This window comes from Diplotaxodon limnothrissa, linkage group LG7, assembly GCF_057381915.1.
Source record: "Diplotaxodon limnothrissa isolate DT_005_m linkage group LG7, D_limnothrissa_male_GT1.1, whole genome shotgun sequence".
NCBI lineage: Eukaryota > Metazoa > Chordata > Actinopteri > Cichliformes > Cichlidae > Diplotaxodon > Diplotaxodon limnothrissa.
This window is the reverse complement of record NC_140602.1, coordinates 19,970,014-19,989,408: the sequence shown is the minus strand read 5'-3', so window position 1 is coordinate 19,989,408 and position 19,395 is coordinate 19,970,014. Positions and strand designations below refer to the sequence as shown.

General features: G+C 42.7%; 1 protein-coding gene across 1 annotated transcript in view; it reads right to left on the bottom strand.

Moving 5' to 3' along the window:
- mon2 (MON2 homolog, regulator of endosome-to-Golgi trafficking) overlaps window positions 1-19,395 on the bottom strand; it is a 33,156-nt gene that overhangs the window by 958 nt on the left and 12,803 nt on the right. Inside the window, exons 7-33 of the mRNA XM_085359412.1 lie at window positions 19,123-19,248; window positions 18,456-18,650; window positions 17,959-18,083; window positions 17,555-17,694; window positions 17,272-17,425; window positions 16,727-16,917; window positions 16,302-16,383; window positions 14,082-14,263; window positions 13,340-13,452; window positions 12,267-12,371; window positions 11,902-11,982; window positions 11,716-11,789; window positions 11,396-11,486; window positions 11,147-11,248; window positions 9,575-9,685; window positions 7,701-7,876; window positions 7,264-7,426; window positions 6,384-6,677; window positions 6,084-6,282; window positions 5,269-5,912; window positions 4,779-4,922; window positions 3,077-3,205; window positions 2,116-2,306; window positions 1,978-2,038; window positions 1,762-1,885; window positions 1,328-1,535; window positions 148-230 (exon numbers count right to left, since the gene is read on the bottom strand). Coding sequence (XP_085215538.1) covers window positions 148-230; window positions 1,328-1,535; window positions 1,762-1,885; window positions 1,978-2,038; window positions 2,116-2,306; window positions 3,077-3,205; window positions 4,779-4,922; window positions 5,269-5,912; window positions 6,084-6,282; window positions 6,384-6,677; window positions 7,264-7,426; window positions 7,701-7,876; window positions 9,575-9,685; window positions 11,147-11,248; window positions 11,396-11,486; window positions 11,716-11,789; window positions 11,902-11,982; window positions 12,267-12,371; window positions 13,340-13,452; window positions 14,082-14,263; window positions 16,302-16,383; window positions 16,727-16,917; window positions 17,272-17,425; window positions 17,555-17,694; window positions 17,959-18,083; window positions 18,456-18,650; window positions 19,123-19,248 — 4,288 coding nt within the window. The remainder of the gene's footprint in view (window positions 1-147; window positions 231-1,327; window positions 1,536-1,761; window positions 1,886-1,977; window positions 2,039-2,115; window positions 2,307-3,076; window positions 3,206-4,778; window positions 4,923-5,268; window positions 5,913-6,083; window positions 6,283-6,383; window positions 6,678-7,263; window positions 7,427-7,700; window positions 7,877-9,574; window positions 9,686-11,146; window positions 11,249-11,395; window positions 11,487-11,715; window positions 11,790-11,901; window positions 11,983-12,266; window positions 12,372-13,339; window positions 13,453-14,081; window positions 14,264-16,301; window positions 16,384-16,726; window positions 16,918-17,271; window positions 17,426-17,554; window positions 17,695-17,958; window positions 18,084-18,455; window positions 18,651-19,122; window positions 19,249-19,395) is intronic.

Genomic DNA, 19,395 nt, shown 5'->3' with positions numbered 1-19,395 from the left:
ATCTTCTGCAGTTATAGGAAATTGTTTAGTTTTTTTTCTAACTGACCTTGCCAGAAACACAAGCAATGATACAAAGAATGGGCAGAAAATGTCTCCTTTATTATCTTTCCAAGACTTATTTATCCATTTTTATAGTTTGATACTCACCATTCTCTGGCTGTGTTTTTTTCAGGGAGTCCATCAAAGTGCTGATAGCTTTCAAGACAAAGATAATCTCTGTCACTTGTTGCCTAAAATGAAAAACAACAAAGGCCTTGCTTAGCTACAAAGGCACGGCAGTAGGAGAAAAGTGGAAGAGGCAAACAGCGAGGGGGAGAGCCAATAACAATCATGTATATACATAACACTATTTATTACATATCTACTTTTTACACTGGTTTGTATATTTGTACATTTTATATATTTTTTCTCTGTTAATACTGTTCACACGTATATAGAGCTGCAGAACTGTGATTGTTGGTGCTAAACGGGCTGGTCTGAGTATTACAGAAGGTGCTGATCTACTGGGACTTTCTCATGAAACCACTTGTAGAGTTTACAGAGAACAGTCTGAAAAGAGAAAACATCCAATGAGCGACAGTTCTCTGGGTGAAAATGCAAAGGGTGAGAGGAGAATGGCTACACTGCTTAAACCTGGTAAGAAAGAACCAGGAACTCTTAAAACAAAAATATTTTTTAATGTTAAAATATAATTATTGTTGTTCTCCATGAATCTTCAAACTTCAGTTTTACAGCAAAAGCAGAAAAAAATGGTAAAGTACATCATTATTTTTGATTAAGATGTCATATTACAGTTATTTACTTAGTGGCTGAATGTTACGCTTGATTAATTTCTGACTTTTCAAAGTTGTCCAGTGTGCCGGCTCAAAATTGAAAAAAATGAATTCAGGACAGATTTCTGAGATATTTGTTTTGCTGTTTTGATAGATGCTCTAATAGATTTGTTAAGCTCTGCATGTACTGTTTTATTTCAGGCCCTTTTATTTAACCAACTTTGTATTTATACAGAAGACATAAGAATATATTTTACTTCTCCCCCCTCTCCCTTTATTTTCTCTGCTTGTGGTGCAGTTTATCCATGGGCATCTTTAACTTCCACTGAGTCTTGGAGAAATGTGGTAGAAGTATGGCGGTTTTACATTGTTTAAAAAGAGAAATAAGAGATAAATGAAGCCAGAGCTGGTCTTGATTTTGCATTTGCTAAATCTCCCAGTGGTTAAAGTGTAGCATTACAGTCATCAGAATTAATGGCCTCTTGGAAAATGTGTAAAACAACACGCGCTAAAAAAAAAGCACACACAAATAGATACCCATGGTGGCTGGGTACCTTGGTAATGGGCAGCGTCCACTCAACCTCTCGTCCTCTACGTATCGTCGGAGAACATCCTGGGACCTCTTGAGGAGCACGGAGAGCGCCATACGAGAGATGTAACCCTCCTGCGGGGTGGAAACCTTGTTGCTGAAGGAAAACTGCAGCAGTGTCTCAAAACACACTTTGGAAAACTCCTCTCTCATCCGCACATCTATCTCTGCCTCTGTTGGAAGAATTATTTTCGATTGACAGTGAGAGGGACTGACAGGGTTTGGCTGTACGGCTCAACACATGCACAGTTGTTACTGATAAGCCGCAAGAAAGACTCCGGCAACAAACCAAGCACCTAAATTAAGATTCCAACACTTGGCCAGCATGCTGTTGCGCTAGTTTCAGGAATACACAACTGCTAAAGCCAAAGCAACTTAGCTGCCAGAGTCCCATATTACCTGTGAATGAGGGAGACTGTGAGTGAATGGATCCTTTATTCAGCATGGCCATAATCTGGCCAACAAAGTCTTTGGGGATGAAATTGGCAAATGGTAAGATTTCTGTGCTGATCAGCTGGACCACCTAAAATGAAGAGGGAAACGATGATGCAAACTTGGGAAAAACTTGCAAACTATTTGGGGATATATTATCAGAGTCTAGAAACAAGCACGTACCTCTACATCGATGGCTTCATTCTTCTGAAATTCCTGGATAGACAGGTTATCTGGAGGAGTACTGTAACAGAACAACAGTTTTCTGCTTAGAACCTCTGAAAGCTGCACAATAAGCATGGGGGTGGGGGGAATCTCTACCTTTTGGTGAAAAGAAAGTCTTCAAAGGCATTGGCCAACTCTGGCCACATAGTGTCAAACTTCCCGGATGAGGCATGCTGCCGTGCCACTGGTAGTCCAATGGACAGCACCTTGAGCAGAGACGACACAGCGAGCTTCCAGGTGCTCTCTGACGGACAGGCGTACTTCAGACTCAAGGGCATTCTTAAAGTCTTGAAGGCAAAAAACAAAACAAAAAAGCTCATGAGATTGAAACACAAAGGAACACTTAAAATTAATCTCGACAGCGGTGCACGAAAAACTTTCACCCCTCTTCCTTTTAGACAAAAGACAGAGTTAATATAAGTGGAGAATGTAAAGACGCCTCATCAACCTCGTGAGAAAGTCAGCCACCGACATTTTAACAAAGTCATCTTATTTCCAAGAGCAGCTTGGCGCTCCCTACAATGACATTTCACAAATACCAGTGCCTTGCTTCTTGAGCATCTCTCTGATAAACTGACTCATTTCAGTTTTGGGTTTCTAAAAATTCACTGAGAAGAAAAGAGCAGTTAAACACAGGTGTCAGAAGTAGGGGGAAAAGGAAGAGTGGCAGATTTTGGATCGCTTACACTGACAGTATCCTTTAGTGTTTGATGGACTGAATTTGGAAAAAAGTTTTGAAAATACTGGGAACACTTTGCATCTGCCCGCTGATGTACAGTATGAACCCAATATTACGATCAATACAGTGAGGTCAAAGGGCAATCAAGTAAAATCTGCCCAGAGGCTGGAGGTCTCTCAGAATTAAACGATTTCAAAACTGAAAAACTGATCTTCCACACTGGATGAATATGCAGGGTTCAAACATAACTGGGTGGTCAGCAGAAAGCAGCTCAACAGTAAATTTCGCTGCACTAAACAGGAACAGTGATAAAACACATCAAACATTTTCTCTTTCTCACCATCACCAACAGCGAGTACACCACCCAGGGATAAATACCTTAATGATATTCTGCAGAACTTTTTCATTGATGACAGCTTTGTGGCAGGCTGTTTTATGGTACAGGTCCACCACCACCTCCAAGGAGCGCTCAGCAAAGGGCACATAGTTTAAGGCAACCCATTCTGCCTGTAGGGGTAAAGAAGATTTAACAAAAGAAAACCAAACAAAACAGGAATGGGCATTATGCTCACCTTTTGGCGACAGTGAAAGCATTTGTTTAAAAAAAAAAAAAAAAAGACACACTTTGCATAAGTACGCAAGTAACACGCCATTTTATTTTTAAACTGCAGTCGCTATTAGTCGGCTTCAAGCTTTGTTAGGTTTACAGTACCACAACTGAAACGTTACAGCCAAACTAAAGATTTTATTCTACAAAGTGTGTCTTTAGGAAATAGAAAACAGAGCCACAAGTATGCATATGAACAAAAAAAACAAAAACAAAATAAAACCATCAAAAGTCACAAAATCAACTGAAAATGAACTCCACAGAGGGAGGTGGGGCTGTGCACACAGAGGCAAAACCACCAGTTAGTGACAGGCAGAGAAAGAGGGGAGCATGGAGTGAGTGAGAGACGCAGATGAGACGCGAGAGCCTACCATGCGGAGTGATATCTCATCTACCGCAGAGGGTAGATCATCACCATTCAGCACAGCTTAGTACAATTACAGAGAGGGGGAGTGGGGGTGAGGGAGATGATGACACTCACCGGCGCAAACAGCTGGATCTAAAATGGTTATCCAGTGAGTAGTTCGAAGAAACAGAATGAGACAAGATTGAAATTAAACCGATGTTTTATAGTTGTATCAAATCTAAAGTGCGTCTCTCAGCTAAACGAGATCCCAAAATCTGGGCCGAGGGAAAAGAGGGGAAAACAAAACAACCTCCCAGCAGCACTGAGGACATTTGACGCAATCTGACATCAGGACTGAATAAAAGCCAAGAAGGCAATAAAAAGACCACCCATAATGGTGTTTGGCTGGGTGAGAATTTTGTTTGACCATCTAACTTAAACAATTTAAACAGACTCAGATCAACACAAATGTCCAGTTTACTGTACCTCCAATGCAGGACGGACACACGGCCAAGATTTAAAACAGGCAGGGTCAGGATTTAGACCGACTCCATCAGTCGTTCAGTATTTGATCGAGACACCTTTCAGGATTTCTGTGCAGGAATAACATCTGCTTGAGCTACGTGTTTCCAGAACTTCCAGGTTTCCAGAACAGCAAGGATTAAGACGACTCTGACGTCAGACTCGTTTAAAAATACTCCGTTTTTGTGACTTCAATAGTCTTGCTCAAAATTACTGGGTGCCTTGGAAACACTTAGTTTTTTCCTTTTTTAAATGACTATGAACTGTGCTGGACTGAAGCATTTCTCTGGCAACCGCCCAGCAAGATGAATCATGAGGGAAGGAATTTGAGGAAGGAATGGTTTGGGGCTTCTAATGGGGGTCGAGAACAATCTGTCAATCTCACGAAGAGCCGTGACAGAAGCTTCATAAGGACAAGACGGCAGAGGGAGTGGAAGGGGGACTTCACGAGCATCAAAGAACAGATATGATCTTATTGAGAATGGCTGAAGAGAGGTGGGTGAATAACAATGTGCGTCATCCAACAGTCTTAATGAAACAAACTGTAAAAGCAAATAAACTGCAATGAAAACCAAATATTTAGGTGTCCGTTTTTCATTTCCTACCTGGTTGTATTTGGCATTGGCCACGTGTTTGGTTTCCATCCTGCCGTACTGAGGCGGCTTGCAGGAGAACGCCACAAAAAGGAGCAGCTGCTCGAAGATGGCCGGGTACATGACCTGCAGGTTCTCCGTGCCCACACAGATGGCCTGCAGCAGGGAGGGAAGGGAGGAACAAACACTGCTGACTTCCACCACAGGACTGCATATTGCACAATTTAGCAGACTGACACTTTCTTTTCTTTCCTGGGCTGAATAGAAACGAACTGGGAGGAATTAACTTTAAACTGAAAGGGCCTATGTTTGGTAAGCATGCTGAAAAAGCTAGAGTAATTAATAAGGAAAGAACGAGATGCAACATGGGACCTCCTGCTGGATTTGAACAGATGATGATTACACACATGACCCCGCTCTTATCTTGATGCTACACTGTAGCACAAACCACCTCACATCAAACTGCTAAAAGCTTCACCGGTGGCAATAATCCTTCTCCCACCTTCTGCAAAACATCCAGAGCGGTGAGCACGGCTTCCTGCAGGTTGGTGAGCACTGCCTCAGTGTATGAGGGGAGGATGAAGGGTGAGGCATCGCTGCTGATAGGCACGGAAACAGCCCCATGAAGGATGACCCCTAGCTTTTTTAGATCCTCCATACTGAAGTTGGCTTTGATGTGCTGGTAGAGTGCTGGAAAAATCTGGATTAATGCTGTGAGGAAGGGCTGACTGGGGATAAAAGAGAGCTTCTCTGTTGGGCCAGTAGGTGGTCTCGTGCTGTCCGTTCCCATTCGATACCACGTGTTCCATGCAGACCACCACAGTGCCGAGTCCTCCAAGGCCGACTCCTCCCCTGGCGGGGGCGCCTGCAGCTCAGCTCCGTTGTACCGTGTCAACCGTTCCAGTAGTGAATCTGAACGCACCAGGGGTCTTCCAGGACCGGATGCTGACAGCGGGTCAATGAGCACTGGAGGGACGCCCATTGCAGCAAGTGCGTCGCCTGCTTTGTCCGAGTCTTTAACAGGTGTAACGATCTGAAGGATTTCCTGAAAGCTCTTCAGGGCAGCCAGGGAGACCTCATTGTTTTTGCTGAGGGCAGCTGACTGAATATGGTTCAACAGCACCTCCCAGGCCTCAAAAAAATCACCTGCAGATACACAGCAGAAGATGGCGGCGTGGAAACATTAGCGCTCTGATATTTGACACCATTTTCAAAGATGTCCTGCATTAATGGCTCAGAACATATTGACAGGTGTTGAAGCAGAAATGCACCAACTGCAATCTGCTGAATGTCACAGAGCATCACGTGCGGGCTCACCTAGCTGCTGAAGGAGATACCGCCTTGTGTTGAAAATGCGCGCCACGCCCGCTAGCGTCAGCACCCACGTCTCCGCCCACTGTTTCTCGGCTGTGTCGCGCGAGTGATGGATAAGGATGTTCCCACCGCCTGACTCGATCTTCTCCTTGTCTGCTGTGGTGGAGGACGTTCTTACACAGTCGAGCAGCTGGAACAGGACCTGGAGGCGACGAGTGACAAAACAATCACGTACTGTCAAATTTTACATTTTTTCGTGTTTTTCTTTTTCCATCTTATATGGAGACGTTTCAGGGATTGTACCTTCCACACCACAATGTGCCACGTTGGCTGCTGGAGCAGGGTTCCGTGGGCAGCAATAGTGGAGAACAACGTCTGGCCGGCGCTCTTACGCACAGCAGGCCGCGGGTCCACGCACAGCTCCCCAAGCTTGGCATACAGACACAGCCACAGGCAGTCAAAGGGAGGGGCGGGGTGGAACGGCCTGTTGAGGGTCTCTCCTTTCTCCTGGGCCTGTTTCTGCAGCGCTTCCTCCTCCCTCTCTAGCTCCTGCGTGATGGCTTCTCCCCTTTGGAAGAAGTAGTCTGAAATGTTCCACTGTGGGTAAGAAGAAGAAGAAAAAAACCAAAAACGAAGTGGGGGTATAAATTAGGGAGAGAAAGCAGTAAGATGCTTCTGATAGTTTTGCTATCCATATTACCATAAAGTAACCTCACAGGAACTGGCACACTCCAAGAGAAATAATCTGGCAAACCACAGATCAATAACAGGTTTTGTATGTCCTGAATCCTGCATAAAGTGTCTATCTAATGTTATTAGAAGACTGTTGAGTTAGAAGAAAATAATACGACAAAAAAATAAATAAATAAAAAGGTGGGGAACTGCAATTGTTTGATCATACATTAAAAACACCGGGTTTCTATTTGAAAACTAGTGTTTGAAAAGTAAAGCCGTGGGCCACCTGTCACTCCTTCGCAAGCAAGAGTCGTCCTGCTTCTCCTTCACAGTTACAATCGCACTTGCTAATTCACCAGTTACATCACATTACTCTGCTAGTTGACTCTCAAAAAACTTACTTGATTGTTTAATTACAGGTACCATCTGACAGCAAAGCATGGAAAAAAAAGTCTGACTGATAATCCTTTATAATAACTACCACAGCTGTACACATCTGTCATCGTACCAGTAAGCCGATGGACGTGAGGCTGATGTTGAGCTCCTGGTTCTGAAGGCCAAAGCTGCCAGCTACATCCACTACAATCTGGAGGCACGTGCAAGGCATGGTGGGAAGGAAGTCTGTCACCACCAACTGCAGGCACTGGAAGGCGGTTCGGATCAATGACTCACTGATGAAGGAACAAGACATGCGGCATGCATTAGTTTCATTAACTATGTGCAGTGTAACTGTGGACATAAAATCACTTTAAAATTCTTTTTTAATGATTTCTTTTCACACAGGCAGCTCACTCTCTGGGCATCATTTACTTTTCCGGGAATAGCATTGCATAATAGTAATAGTATTATTTCTTTGCATAGATTTTTTTTTAAATATACATACAGACAGACACCCACCCACCTCTTTGGTGGAGACAAAAATCGCCCCCTCTATTACACTCTTACCCTTGATCATTGCGAATGGCTCCTATAACACCCAAAACGAGGGGCCAACCAGGCCCCAGGCTGTCGCCCTGACTCTGCAGGATCTGCAGGACACACTCGAGCTGTTTCTGCCGGATGTCTGCGTGCAGCACGTTGGACAACTCCTTCAGGGGGTTCAGCAATAGAAGCTGCAGCCGCTTAGGGATCAAGAAAAGGGAGACGGTGATCAACTTACCTGTCAAGTTTTCTATTCATAAATTTGTATTTTAAATTTTAAAAGAGTAGAATGTGGCGCCTTTATTAAAGCTACGGTATAACATTCATATTGGAAGGGTAAACAGGTGAAGTACAAACTGTTTAAAGAAAAATGTGTTTGGACATTTTTTCCTAATTGGCATTAAACTTTTTAACTCTGCATGTTTGAAAATGAAAGGATTAAGGCTTACTGAATTTTCAAACGCAGTGGTTTGATGATGAGTCACTATGCTTAGTAATTTGTTTGGCAATGACAACATGAAGTAGTAAAAGCTTGTCCACATGCAAGGAAATGCTTTAAAAATATTGTTTCATTGGCTGTCATTTTTATTATTCATATAACCTCCACACACCCTGTTTTAGATAAGGCTTGTTATCAGTCTCACCAAGGTTAAGGTCACAGTTTGTGTTTATTAATGACAAGATAAAGTGACTTTTCTATCTTTCTGTCGTGGCTTACAGGATGAACATCAGCATCATATACAGGCAAGTATTGTGTTATTCATACACATTGTGCAGTATGCCGATCAGCCATAACATTATGACCATCTGCCCAAATATTGTGTTGGTCTCAAAGGTGTGCTTTGGTATCTGGCACCAAGATGTCAGCAACATATCCTTTAAGTCCTGATTGGACTTGTTTGTCTAGGACATCCAACAAATGCTCGATTTGACTGAGATCGACAGAATTTGGAGGTCAAGTAAACACCTGAAACATGTTCTTTTCAAACCATTCCTGAACCTTTTTTACTTTGTGGCAGGGCACATTATCCTCCTGAAAGAGGCTACAGCTATCAGGGAGTACTGTTTCCTATGAAAGGATGTGTGTGGTCTGCAAGATTCTTTGGTAGGTGTCAAAGTAACATCCACATGGATGGCAGGACCAAAGGTTTCTCAACAGAACATTGCCCAAAGCATCGCACTGCCTCCGCAGGCTTGCCTTCTTCCATGGTGCCAGGAGTTCCCCAGGTAGGCGACGCTCACACGCCCAGCCATCCACGTGGTGTAAAAGAAAACAGGATTCATCAGACCGGGCCACCTTCTTCCACTGCTCCATGGGCCAGTGCCGATGCTCATGTGTCCATTGTTGGTGCTTTCAGTGGTGGATGGGGTCAGCATGGGCACCCAGACTGGTCTGCAGCTATGCAACCCCAGAAACAACAAACTGTGATGCTCTGTGTATTCTGGCACCTTTCTACCAGAACCAGCATTAACTCTGACCTAACGGGCCAGCCTTCACTCAGTGAGTCTTGGCCGCCTGAGACCCTGGTGCTGGTTCACAACATTTCCTTCATTGGAACACTTTTGATAGATACTGACCACAACAGACTAGGAACAGCCCACAGGAGCTCCATTTTTGCAGATGGTCTGACCCAGTCATCTAGCCAGAGGTTGACCCTTTTGAAACTCACTCACATTCTCACGCTTGCCCATTTTTCCTTCTTCTAATGCGTCAACTTTCAGGACAAAATGTTCATTTGCTCCTTGATACATCCCACCCACTAACAGGTGCCACGCTGAAAAGATAATCAGCATTATTCACTTCCTATCAATGGTTGTAATCTTATGTCTGATAAGTGCATGTTTGCTTTCGTCTTTGTTTTTTCTTCTTCTAAATAACCCATCGTGTCGTTGCCTACCTGATTTTGGGCCAGTGGAGGATCGTGTTTGTAGGCAAGTCCAGCTTTAATAAGTGCTGTCAGTGCCTCGGCTCCCCATTCTCTCATTCTGGAGTTTGGATGCTGGCAGACCTGCAGGACACAGCATTTACGGACAAATGCAGACACAAACAGGCGCAATGACAGATCTGATGCACAGGCGGTTCAGAACAGCGTTTCCCAGCAGTTTTCACAGTGGGTGGGTGTGAAACAAGTCGGTGAAATAAACCACAGACTGTGTGATAGAGACTGGGATCCCCCTGTGGCAACAGATTATGCTGTGCTAGACAGTGTAATCATGAAAGCATAGATACACATGGAGAGACCAGGCTGAGCAAAGAAAAGTACACTATGTGGTACAAAACCTGAAGAATCTGAGAGAAAACATTTCCGTGTTTTCTGTGTTCCAAATCAGTCATCCTTGTTTATCTTTGTCAAACAAATCTTCTACTTTTATGGCATCAGACTTCTCGATTCTCGAGATTTACTGCTTCAAAACCCAGATGATCCATGTGCACCCTTTTGTATACTGTGTGGCTTTAAGTATCTACTTAACGCCGCACATTTTTCATTATTATCGTTATCTGTATGAATAGTAGACAAAGTCGCAAAGAAAGATATTCAGCATTTTATCTAAGCACGTTTTTGCCAGTTTGCAGCTTTGGATTCTACTTTGAGACAAATCAGGAATTCACACTGAGAAAGCTTTGCAAAATAATGTAGGATCAAACACTGATAACAGCACAAACACATTGTGGACACACTGTGGCATAGGGACCTCTCAGCTCCAGCATGTTTATGTCTGATCGAGAGGGAGCAAAAAAAAGCAACAACCAAAAAAAACAAAAAAAAAAAACAACCAGATTGGAACCAAGAGGCAGAGAGGGAAGGAGAGATGGGAAAGTCAGTGTTTACTGAGGAGAGGATCTGAGCTTACCTTCTGCAAAACAAACGGGTGTGCAAAAGAAAAAGGAGATAGAGAAAATGTGACGAAAACCTCAAAACACAGATGTTTACAGATACATAGCAGGGATTTTCTGATGACAGCTGAAGAAATGACAAAAAAAACCAAAACCCAGTTTATCGCTCATATCAGTCCATATATTGTATTACTGCTTGTGAAATGATAGGTCAGCTTGCTGGTTGATATGACCTATGTTCTGCATTATTTACCACAACATACAGGTTTTACTCTGGGTATATAACACTAAAGAACAGTAAGCAGTATAGTGGAAATTTGGTGGTATTAAGACAAATATGTACTGGAAAAACAAACCTAATACCACCAATCACTGCGATTAAATTCTGTATAGTTTATTTAACAAAAAAAAAATGAAGACATTTTTTGGTCTTAGCTACTACATGAACTCATGTCTACATAATTAATCTACATTTCCAAAGACAAAGACTTTACCTTGAGTACCAATTTAACAGGTACATTTATTTATTAAGCTAAAATGATGCGATATTTGATCAAAGAGGTACAGGAAAAATAGACTGTACCTCATTTAACATGAAATGTACGTGTAGGCTTCTGTTCTAAGTAGTCATTACCTCCAATAAGTGGCCTGTCAGTGGTCTCCACAGGATCTCTATGCGATCCATGTTGACCAAACCGGTTTCAAGCAGCTTGGCGACTGCAAACAGAGACGGCTCCTGAAAAAAAACATAACACAAAACAGAAGGTGTAGAAAACCCAAAATAAAACACTGGATATGTTTCACAGAAGCACAAGTTCCTTATAAGATTTGAATCAAACTCAAATCTCTTCCTAAACATCAGTCAACTAGAGAAACAGTTTACCTTGTTGTTTCCATAAGCCATTTCCATCGCTTCCAGGGAGAGGGAACAGAGAGCATTGATCAGGTGATGCAGGGACACATCATCCAGGTACCTAGATGACAGAAAAATACTTATTTCAGATAACATGTGCCTATTCTGCTTAGCATTAATAACTTAAAATTCTGATTTTACAACAGGCAACACTAGCCTATCTCTCTAAGAAAATACTGTGCTCCTTCCCAGTCATATTTATTAACAAATGGTTATTGTACATATCCATTTTAAGATCATCAGGTAAGTAAGTAAAGTATCTACATATGCTCAGGCACACTGATCCTTACTGAGAGCTCTCGAACAGTCTGGACAGGATGTTGGAGATAACAGGCAGGTCTGTCATCACTGCTGTGGTCAGCACCTGTTTAGGTTGGAGACACACGATTAGCATGTAAGCCCATCACCTTCAACAATGAGCTGGGAAACATAATGTGCAATACAAGTTCAATACAAAGGTTATAAAAAACACTGACCGTACTGGGGCCCTCCACTGCTCGACCAGGCTTCAAGGCACCACCCACGCCTGGCTTAAGCCCGAGGATCCACACTAAGTGCTGGGAGAAAAACAGAAGGTGAAGGAGAGTTGAAGAAAAGTTCATATCAGGTCTTGAAAAAGTACACCAACATGCTGAAAGACATGTATTTTTATGTAAATGTGCTAAGAATGATTCCACTTTCTCTCTGAGAGGTGCATAAAGCACAATGCAGACAGTGCAAGAACAGTTTTGTGCATTTATACATGGAATGGATTTGTATGTGACGTCTAATTACATGAGAGTGTGTACATATGTGCGTGGTTGCAAGTAAGTAAGCGTGTGGCTGTAGGTGGTTGTAGTACCTGGAGGGTAGCCAGTACCAGCTGCCAGGAGGTGCCCAGCACGGCTCCGTGGCAGTGAGCCAGGTTGAGCAGGGTTCGCATACACTGGATGTTTTTGGCAGTCAGCTAAAAGAGGGAGAGAGTAACGTTACAGTCAATTCTAAGGCACACTGTATATTACCAAGTGAGTCGCATCTATAGAACAAGTTATTATGACTTATGACAGTATTCCGTCTCACCACAGGCAATGAAAAGTGTGTTAACAAAAAGAAGGTGGTGGAAACGTAGTGTAAAAGCAAAGGAAATGAAAACAATATGCTAACATTACTATAGGGAAAACTTTAAACTCTGCATGATTATTCCAGGTCAGGATCGAGGTCACTGTGCAGGTACTTTTAAATCTTTTTGCCCTCAAGAAACATTTCAGCGCACAAGCATCCATGTCCAGCATCTATTAAGAACTATCGACCTGAACGAGGCCCTGACAAAGAAAAGCATCTTATTTCACATAGTCAATATTGTCGGAATATACTCTACTATGCACATTGATACTGGCGATACTGCTTAATATGGTTAAGCAGTATTACCTGTTTTGAAGCTGGGGTTTTTTGTTTTGTTTTGTTTACAGAGATTCTGAACATATTTATTTACCGAAACCTTCAAGTACCAACAAATTAAAACCATTTACTTTTACTTAACTCATAGTTCAGTGTTGGATGTATTCATTTCATTTTATTTCATTTATTCATTCATTTCAGGCACAACAAAATACATATATTGAACATAAAGTGCACGAAACTTTATTTTTTTAAACTTGATTGTTTGGAGCCGTTTGGACTCACCAAACTGCTGCTATTTGTTTATTTATTGTGGAAAAGTGGTTTTCCTGCTTTATCTGGATTTAACCTGCCCAACAGCAAGAGCTCCGCTGACATTGTCTCCATTATGGAAGATTATTGTTAATCTAACTTGTTTTGATAAAAAACACTTGTGAGCTTTGTTTTGGGAAAACTGCTACACAAATTAAAATGTGAAAATCTGTTACACTTATCGAGTATGTAACCACCAAGTCTTCCAAATGTGTGCGTCCTTACCACAACAGTGCCCTGGGGCTGGGCAGTTAGTGGCTGCCCCACAGCCACCACCTGCTGATGAGATTCACTGGAGGGGCTGATAATCTGCACGTTCTGGCCCTGGATTGAATAAGCTGTGGAGAAAACACACACACGCACCCACGCAAACATATTGTTACACACGCGCACACGTAGAGGAGTCAAGGTTTTTGAGGGGATTTTGTAGCAAGCTTACAACATGCAAGAAAAGCTCTCTTAATTAACTCCAAGACAAACATCCCATCGGTGAGTCAAGACCCAATTTGCCGGCTTTATCTCTACAAGCTGATATGCAAATAGTGAGAGTCTGAGCGGCCGGCTTGAGAGCAGCTGTGTGTGGACGCCTACGTTCCCCAGGCACATTCTCCTTGGTGTGTCTAATTAGAAGCCACAGTGAAAACTTATGGATTAATGCAACAAGAGCAGGAGAACAGGGACAGGCAGAGTGCCAACAGTTTACATGTTGGGCACATCTTACCCATGTGGGAGATTAGACCTGCTCATTAAACACATGTGACCAGAGGCCATCCCTCAGGGCTTTACATGGGGACTTTTAATGGTTTGCAGTATAAAACATGTATTTGCTCTTGCAATTCTTGGTGTGTACAAGTGAATAACTACATGCCTGACATACTTGTACAACAAAAATAGAGGTTATATGAAACTTGAGTCCCCTTGAAAATGTGTTTTGTATTTATCTTTAGATGCATTCTCAGTCACCCACCTTTGCTGGAGAGGGTGGCCGCGTTGCTGCTGAGGACAGTTAGGGCGTAGTGTGGGGGCAGAGAGGCCTTGCAGATGGCCGTTATAAAGGCATCACGAGGTGTCACCAGGCCGAGACGGCCACACAGCGAGGCCATGGTCAGCTCTGCTTTCAAGATGTTCTCAGTCGCTGTCTCATCAGTGCTGAACACGCAAGACGTGAGAAAAGGAAGAAAGAGGACAGAAAAGTGAAACATAACACACTGCAGACTGTATTCCTTATTGTCTAATTTAATATTTATATCCTAAGAAATGCTGCCAAGGCTATATTAGACCTTTATTCATTATTAGAACATGATAGGATATGTATAGATAAACCCAGCAATGAAATTTGAATTTCTTTCGAAGTACTTTTATGACCAAGTGAAGAATTTTCAACATAGCACATCTAAACAAATGAGTCTTCTTTAGAAACCATCAATTATTTCTGTTTGCACACAATAATAAAAATGAGCAGAGTTTGTGTTATTAGCAGCTGAAAAGCTGACCTTTGCAATGATGTGTTTTAACTTTGTAATGCTCAAAACTTGTAAACGCAAGTTAAAACTGAGGGTTTTCTTCCAACTGACTCACTGTTTGAGCTGTCACATGAGAAAGCATCATGTCAAAAACAAGAAATCTCTTTTGACTCCACAAAAAGAATTGCTAATGCTCACAAAGCAGGAGGTGGATATAGAAAGCTATCACAGCATCTCCAAGTGTCAAGAACTGTAGTGAGAAGTATCATTAAGAAATTCAAAGAGAGCCACAGAGCCTGACAGAGGCAGGAAGCTAAATATTTCAAAGGCTGGAAAGAAAACTAGTGAAAATTGTGTCTAAAGTCACAACTGCTAGGGACTTAGTGAATCACTAGAATACTGCACAGGAATGGGCTGAGAGGTTGCAGACCAAGAAAAACACAGGAAGAACAGACACTGAAGTATGCTGAGGACAACCTGGACTGGAAGTGCGTCCTTTGATCAGGTGAGATAAAACTTGAGCTCTTTGGCCACAGAGACGCTGCTTATGTTTGGAGAAAGAAGGGAGAAACCTACAACCACAAGAACTCCATCCCCACAGTGAAACACATTGCTAGGAATATTATGTTGTGGGGACCAGCAAAAAATGATGTTGGCATCAGGGGGACTAATGGTTTAATGCACGGCTGTGTAGCGGGCTGTTGTGTTAAAAGATGCAAACCCACATTTGCGACTTAAAACAGACCCTGCACTACAAACATATTTAGGAGCAGCGTATGACAACCCTAAGTCCAGGCAGCCTCCAGTTTTTCAGCAAAAACGCTGATAACACAACAGAAGCAGTGATGGTGATGCTGGCAAAGTTTAATGTCAGAGCCAGAGTCTACAGCGTTACACGCTGTGAACAGTAAATAGGCAGAGCCATTACTGAGACAGTGAACTCAGAGTAAAAGAAAACATGTTTCTAGCATCCAAAACAGCAGCACCAAAACATCTGATCACCATTAAAACCTTAACTGGGAAAAAAGTGAGCGGGAGTCCTGCATCGAACCACCTGATCAACAAACTGAAGAAAAGCAAACTCTGTAGCTGCTCCATCCACCGCTGTTAGTTTTACACCGTGAAAGATGTGCACAGGTTGTATTAAAATATGAACAGTTAACTTAGTCTGACACCAGATACCAGACTGGTTAAATTATACAGCTCGATGAAGGCTGAGGGCGCCGTCCTATTTAACATGGGAGCGACACCTGCAGCTAACGGAGAAGTGACCGCATTAGAGACCATGGTCACGCCATATTAATTTCAAGGCTTCTGTATCGTTTTCCATTTTGTAAGTGAAATCATCTGAAATATTGTTTTAATTAAATTGCATGACTATTTAAAAATATAAAAACACAAGCCAATAAAAAAAATAAATAGGCCATTAAACTCTAAGCCACTGACCTGAGGGTTGTTATGTTGGACACAGAGCTATTATTAATATTCATTAATAACTACAACATGATAATGTCTGTTTCAGCAGCACAAAAACTCACCTCCTAGTTCTATTGAACAAACACTTGAACAGGAAATTAAATGTGTATTTATCTGTTAAGCATACATCGTGCGTTTAAAGTAATCTTTAATGTGGTGCAATTTACAAATGACTAAAGCTTTAAAACGTTCCTGTCTGAATCACTGCTGTAAATATATAACATGTCTGCTGACTCCAGAATCCGTACCTGGCATCCAGCAGCAGAGACAGTGCAGCCAGGAGACCGCACCAGCAGGCGTTGACCATCTCCTCCCACACCAGGTGAGCCCCTGAGACAAACAAAACATTACGGGGTTTATTCCTAAATACTATCACATCAGTCTGGACAGTCTCATGTTGGGGAAAAAGAAAAGAAATTGATCATCTCTAATTTTTTTCCACTTCTTATTTGAAATTATAAAGAGGTTCGGTTATAATTGTGGTCACTAGAGTTTGTACAAGTGCTACCACCCAGAATCATGACAGGCTAGACCATTATACACACCACTCCTGCTTCCCCATCTCCATATGTCTGCTTTCATATATTTTCAACTGATTAATATCCTTCTTGTCAGGGTGTATCATGAGAATAAAACGCTCCAAAGAACATTTTTTCCTTCTGTACATTCTCACCAGGTTGCGGCTTCCACTCCTGGTCAGGGTGAGCTTCTCTAAATTCAGCAGCTGCCTCCTCCTCCGCGGCCAGTTCTCTTTCAATCATGGTGGTGATGCCCCTCACCAGGTCAAGCAGAGCACTGAAGGCCACTGACATGGCGTAGCCCTCTGGGATGGATGGGGGCTCAACCTTGTCCAGCATCTCTAAGCTGGGAGAGAGATGGAGAAAGAGAAATGAGGTGAAGTACATGAACTGAAGTTTCTGTCTGGAAAATTGACATATAAGAGCTGCCTCCTTTTCCAAGACCATTAACATATTAGGCAGCCATTTCTTTTCAGCAAATAACTTTTGATCTGCTGTATCATTAACGTCAGAAACAACATCTTGGGGGAAAAAATTAATTTAAAAAATGACAAGCTTGTCTATATTTATGCCACTTTGCAGCACAAAGCTAGTCGGTCCTGGAACTGTTTACTTTCTGCATCTGTGACTGGAATTACATCCTTATAAACACACAATAAATAAGGGGAGATTATTCAGTATGTACAAAAGAAATTCTTACTAGGTGGCCTTGGCGCTTCCCTGGACACTAACAGTCATAAGGGGGATCCAGGTACCACGGTATTCAAATGCAGCCTGGGTAGTCAGGGTGCCGCTGACCCCTCCTGTGCCTGGACCGCCTTGTGCTGTGCCTTGAGCACCTGAACCCGACCCACCTACAACAAAAGCCGGAGAGGAATGAGGTAAGGGGGTATAAGTGCAGTAAATCTGAATTTCAGGCCCATTTGAACACATCTCCTTGACATCAATAGAAATTCTAAATAAGGACAACTCAGTCAACTTACCAGCTGGCGCGCCGACAGCAGCCACGTTTCCCGCATTGGGAACGATGAAGAGGGACTGGATGAAGGATCCCAGGGCATTGACAATGTCTCTGAACACTTTAGTGGAGTGCTGCTTCATGTCATAAGACTGGCAGAACGAACTGAAACAGAAAAGAGCAGAGTGAGATCACAGCAGTGTGGGGTTGTATTAGAAAGAAAAAAAAAAGGACACTTCAGACTTTGCCAAGTTTCATTAGGCCAAACTGCACTCTGAGAAACAGTTAAACAACCTTAGTCACAAAAGGGTTTAATGAATGTAATTGTGCAGAATCAGCTATATTTTTTTAAACTAAAGTAGGAAAAAAAAAAGTAAGTTTCCAGACCCTGTAACTAAAAATCTGTGTTGTTTTTTTAAAGCTGCTTACCGTAACAAATGAGGCTGCACACACAGTCTGTGGACTGATTCCACAGCCACTGCTCTGAGCCACTGAGGCTTCTCCCCATCCAGAAATTTCACCAACAGAGACAAGAAGATCTCACACTCAGTCACCTGCAAGCCAAGCACACACATATCAGACTGAAAGTGATGCAAAATCTCTGAATACCTTCTGGCTTTGTGGAAGTGGAACGGCTTTTTGATCAATTTGAGCAAAAAGAAGAAAAAAAAATTCCATCTCAAAAATTGAATAAATGCCACTAAATAAAAACAGCTGGAATGCTGAGTTACTCGATTGTAGTTAAGCTCATTAAAGTGCTTGGAGGAGAACTAAGACAAAACTACTGCTTGGGTAAGCCAATGCTAATCTGACTGGATCAATTAAGTGCATCAGCTCTGTGCTTAAGAAAATCCCATAGACATAAAAAAACAACCATCAGACAACTGTTTTGACCACCCAACCATCGCAACGGATCAGTTACTTACCAGTAAGCTGTAGAAGTGCTTGATGAGGACGGAGACCACACGCAGCAACCTCATGCAGATGGGGAAGTAAGGTTTCTCCACAGGAGCTGGTGAAGCAGCGCTGCTGCTGCCCTGCCGGAACTTGATGTTAGGGGAGAAGAGCTTGATGACGAGGGGACAAACTCTTTCTTTTAGCAGGAAACTGAACTCCTGATGCTGGGTAGGAAACAAAGGGAGACCAAAACATCCTGTGAATTAATTTATTTTATTGTAGAATGTTTCATTAAGAATTTTATTGAAAGGACAAGATGGATCAGATGGATCTAAACCTTTTAAAATAAAAAAAGTTGGAACCTAACAATGAGCAGACTTTTCTCTTTTTTGCCACTTCTGGTCTGACACCTTGTTTTTGGTCTAGATCAGGGGTGGGCAATCTCAGTCCACGAGGGGCGGTGTCCCTGCAGGTTTTAGATCTCACCTTCGGTCAACACACCTGAAGCACATGATTAGTTCGTTACCAGGCCTCTGGAGAGCTTCAGGACATGTTGAGGAGCTAATTTAGCCATTTAAATCAGCTGTGTTGGTTTGAGGACACATCTAAAACCTGCAGGGACACCAGCCCTCGTGGACTGAGATTGCCCACCCCTGGTCTAGATGTTCACAAACTCGCTCTTTTTTCTCTCTTTACCTGCAGGAATACACCGGGGAAATCATTAAGAACAGACTCCAGCAGCTCAAGGCCAAACGTCCGTGTCATCTCTGTCATCCCCACCAGCCAGTAGGGGGCGTCAGCATTCACCAGCTGGCACAAGTCCTGCAGGAAGGTGAACAACAGCCTTCAAAACAATGCAGTGTTGTCCTACCCACATCACAGTGGCTGAAACAGGGCTTTGACCGAGCTCTGCGTGAAGAACAATCATCATCACATGAAAGTGTAATGTGGGTGAAAGACTTCAAGACA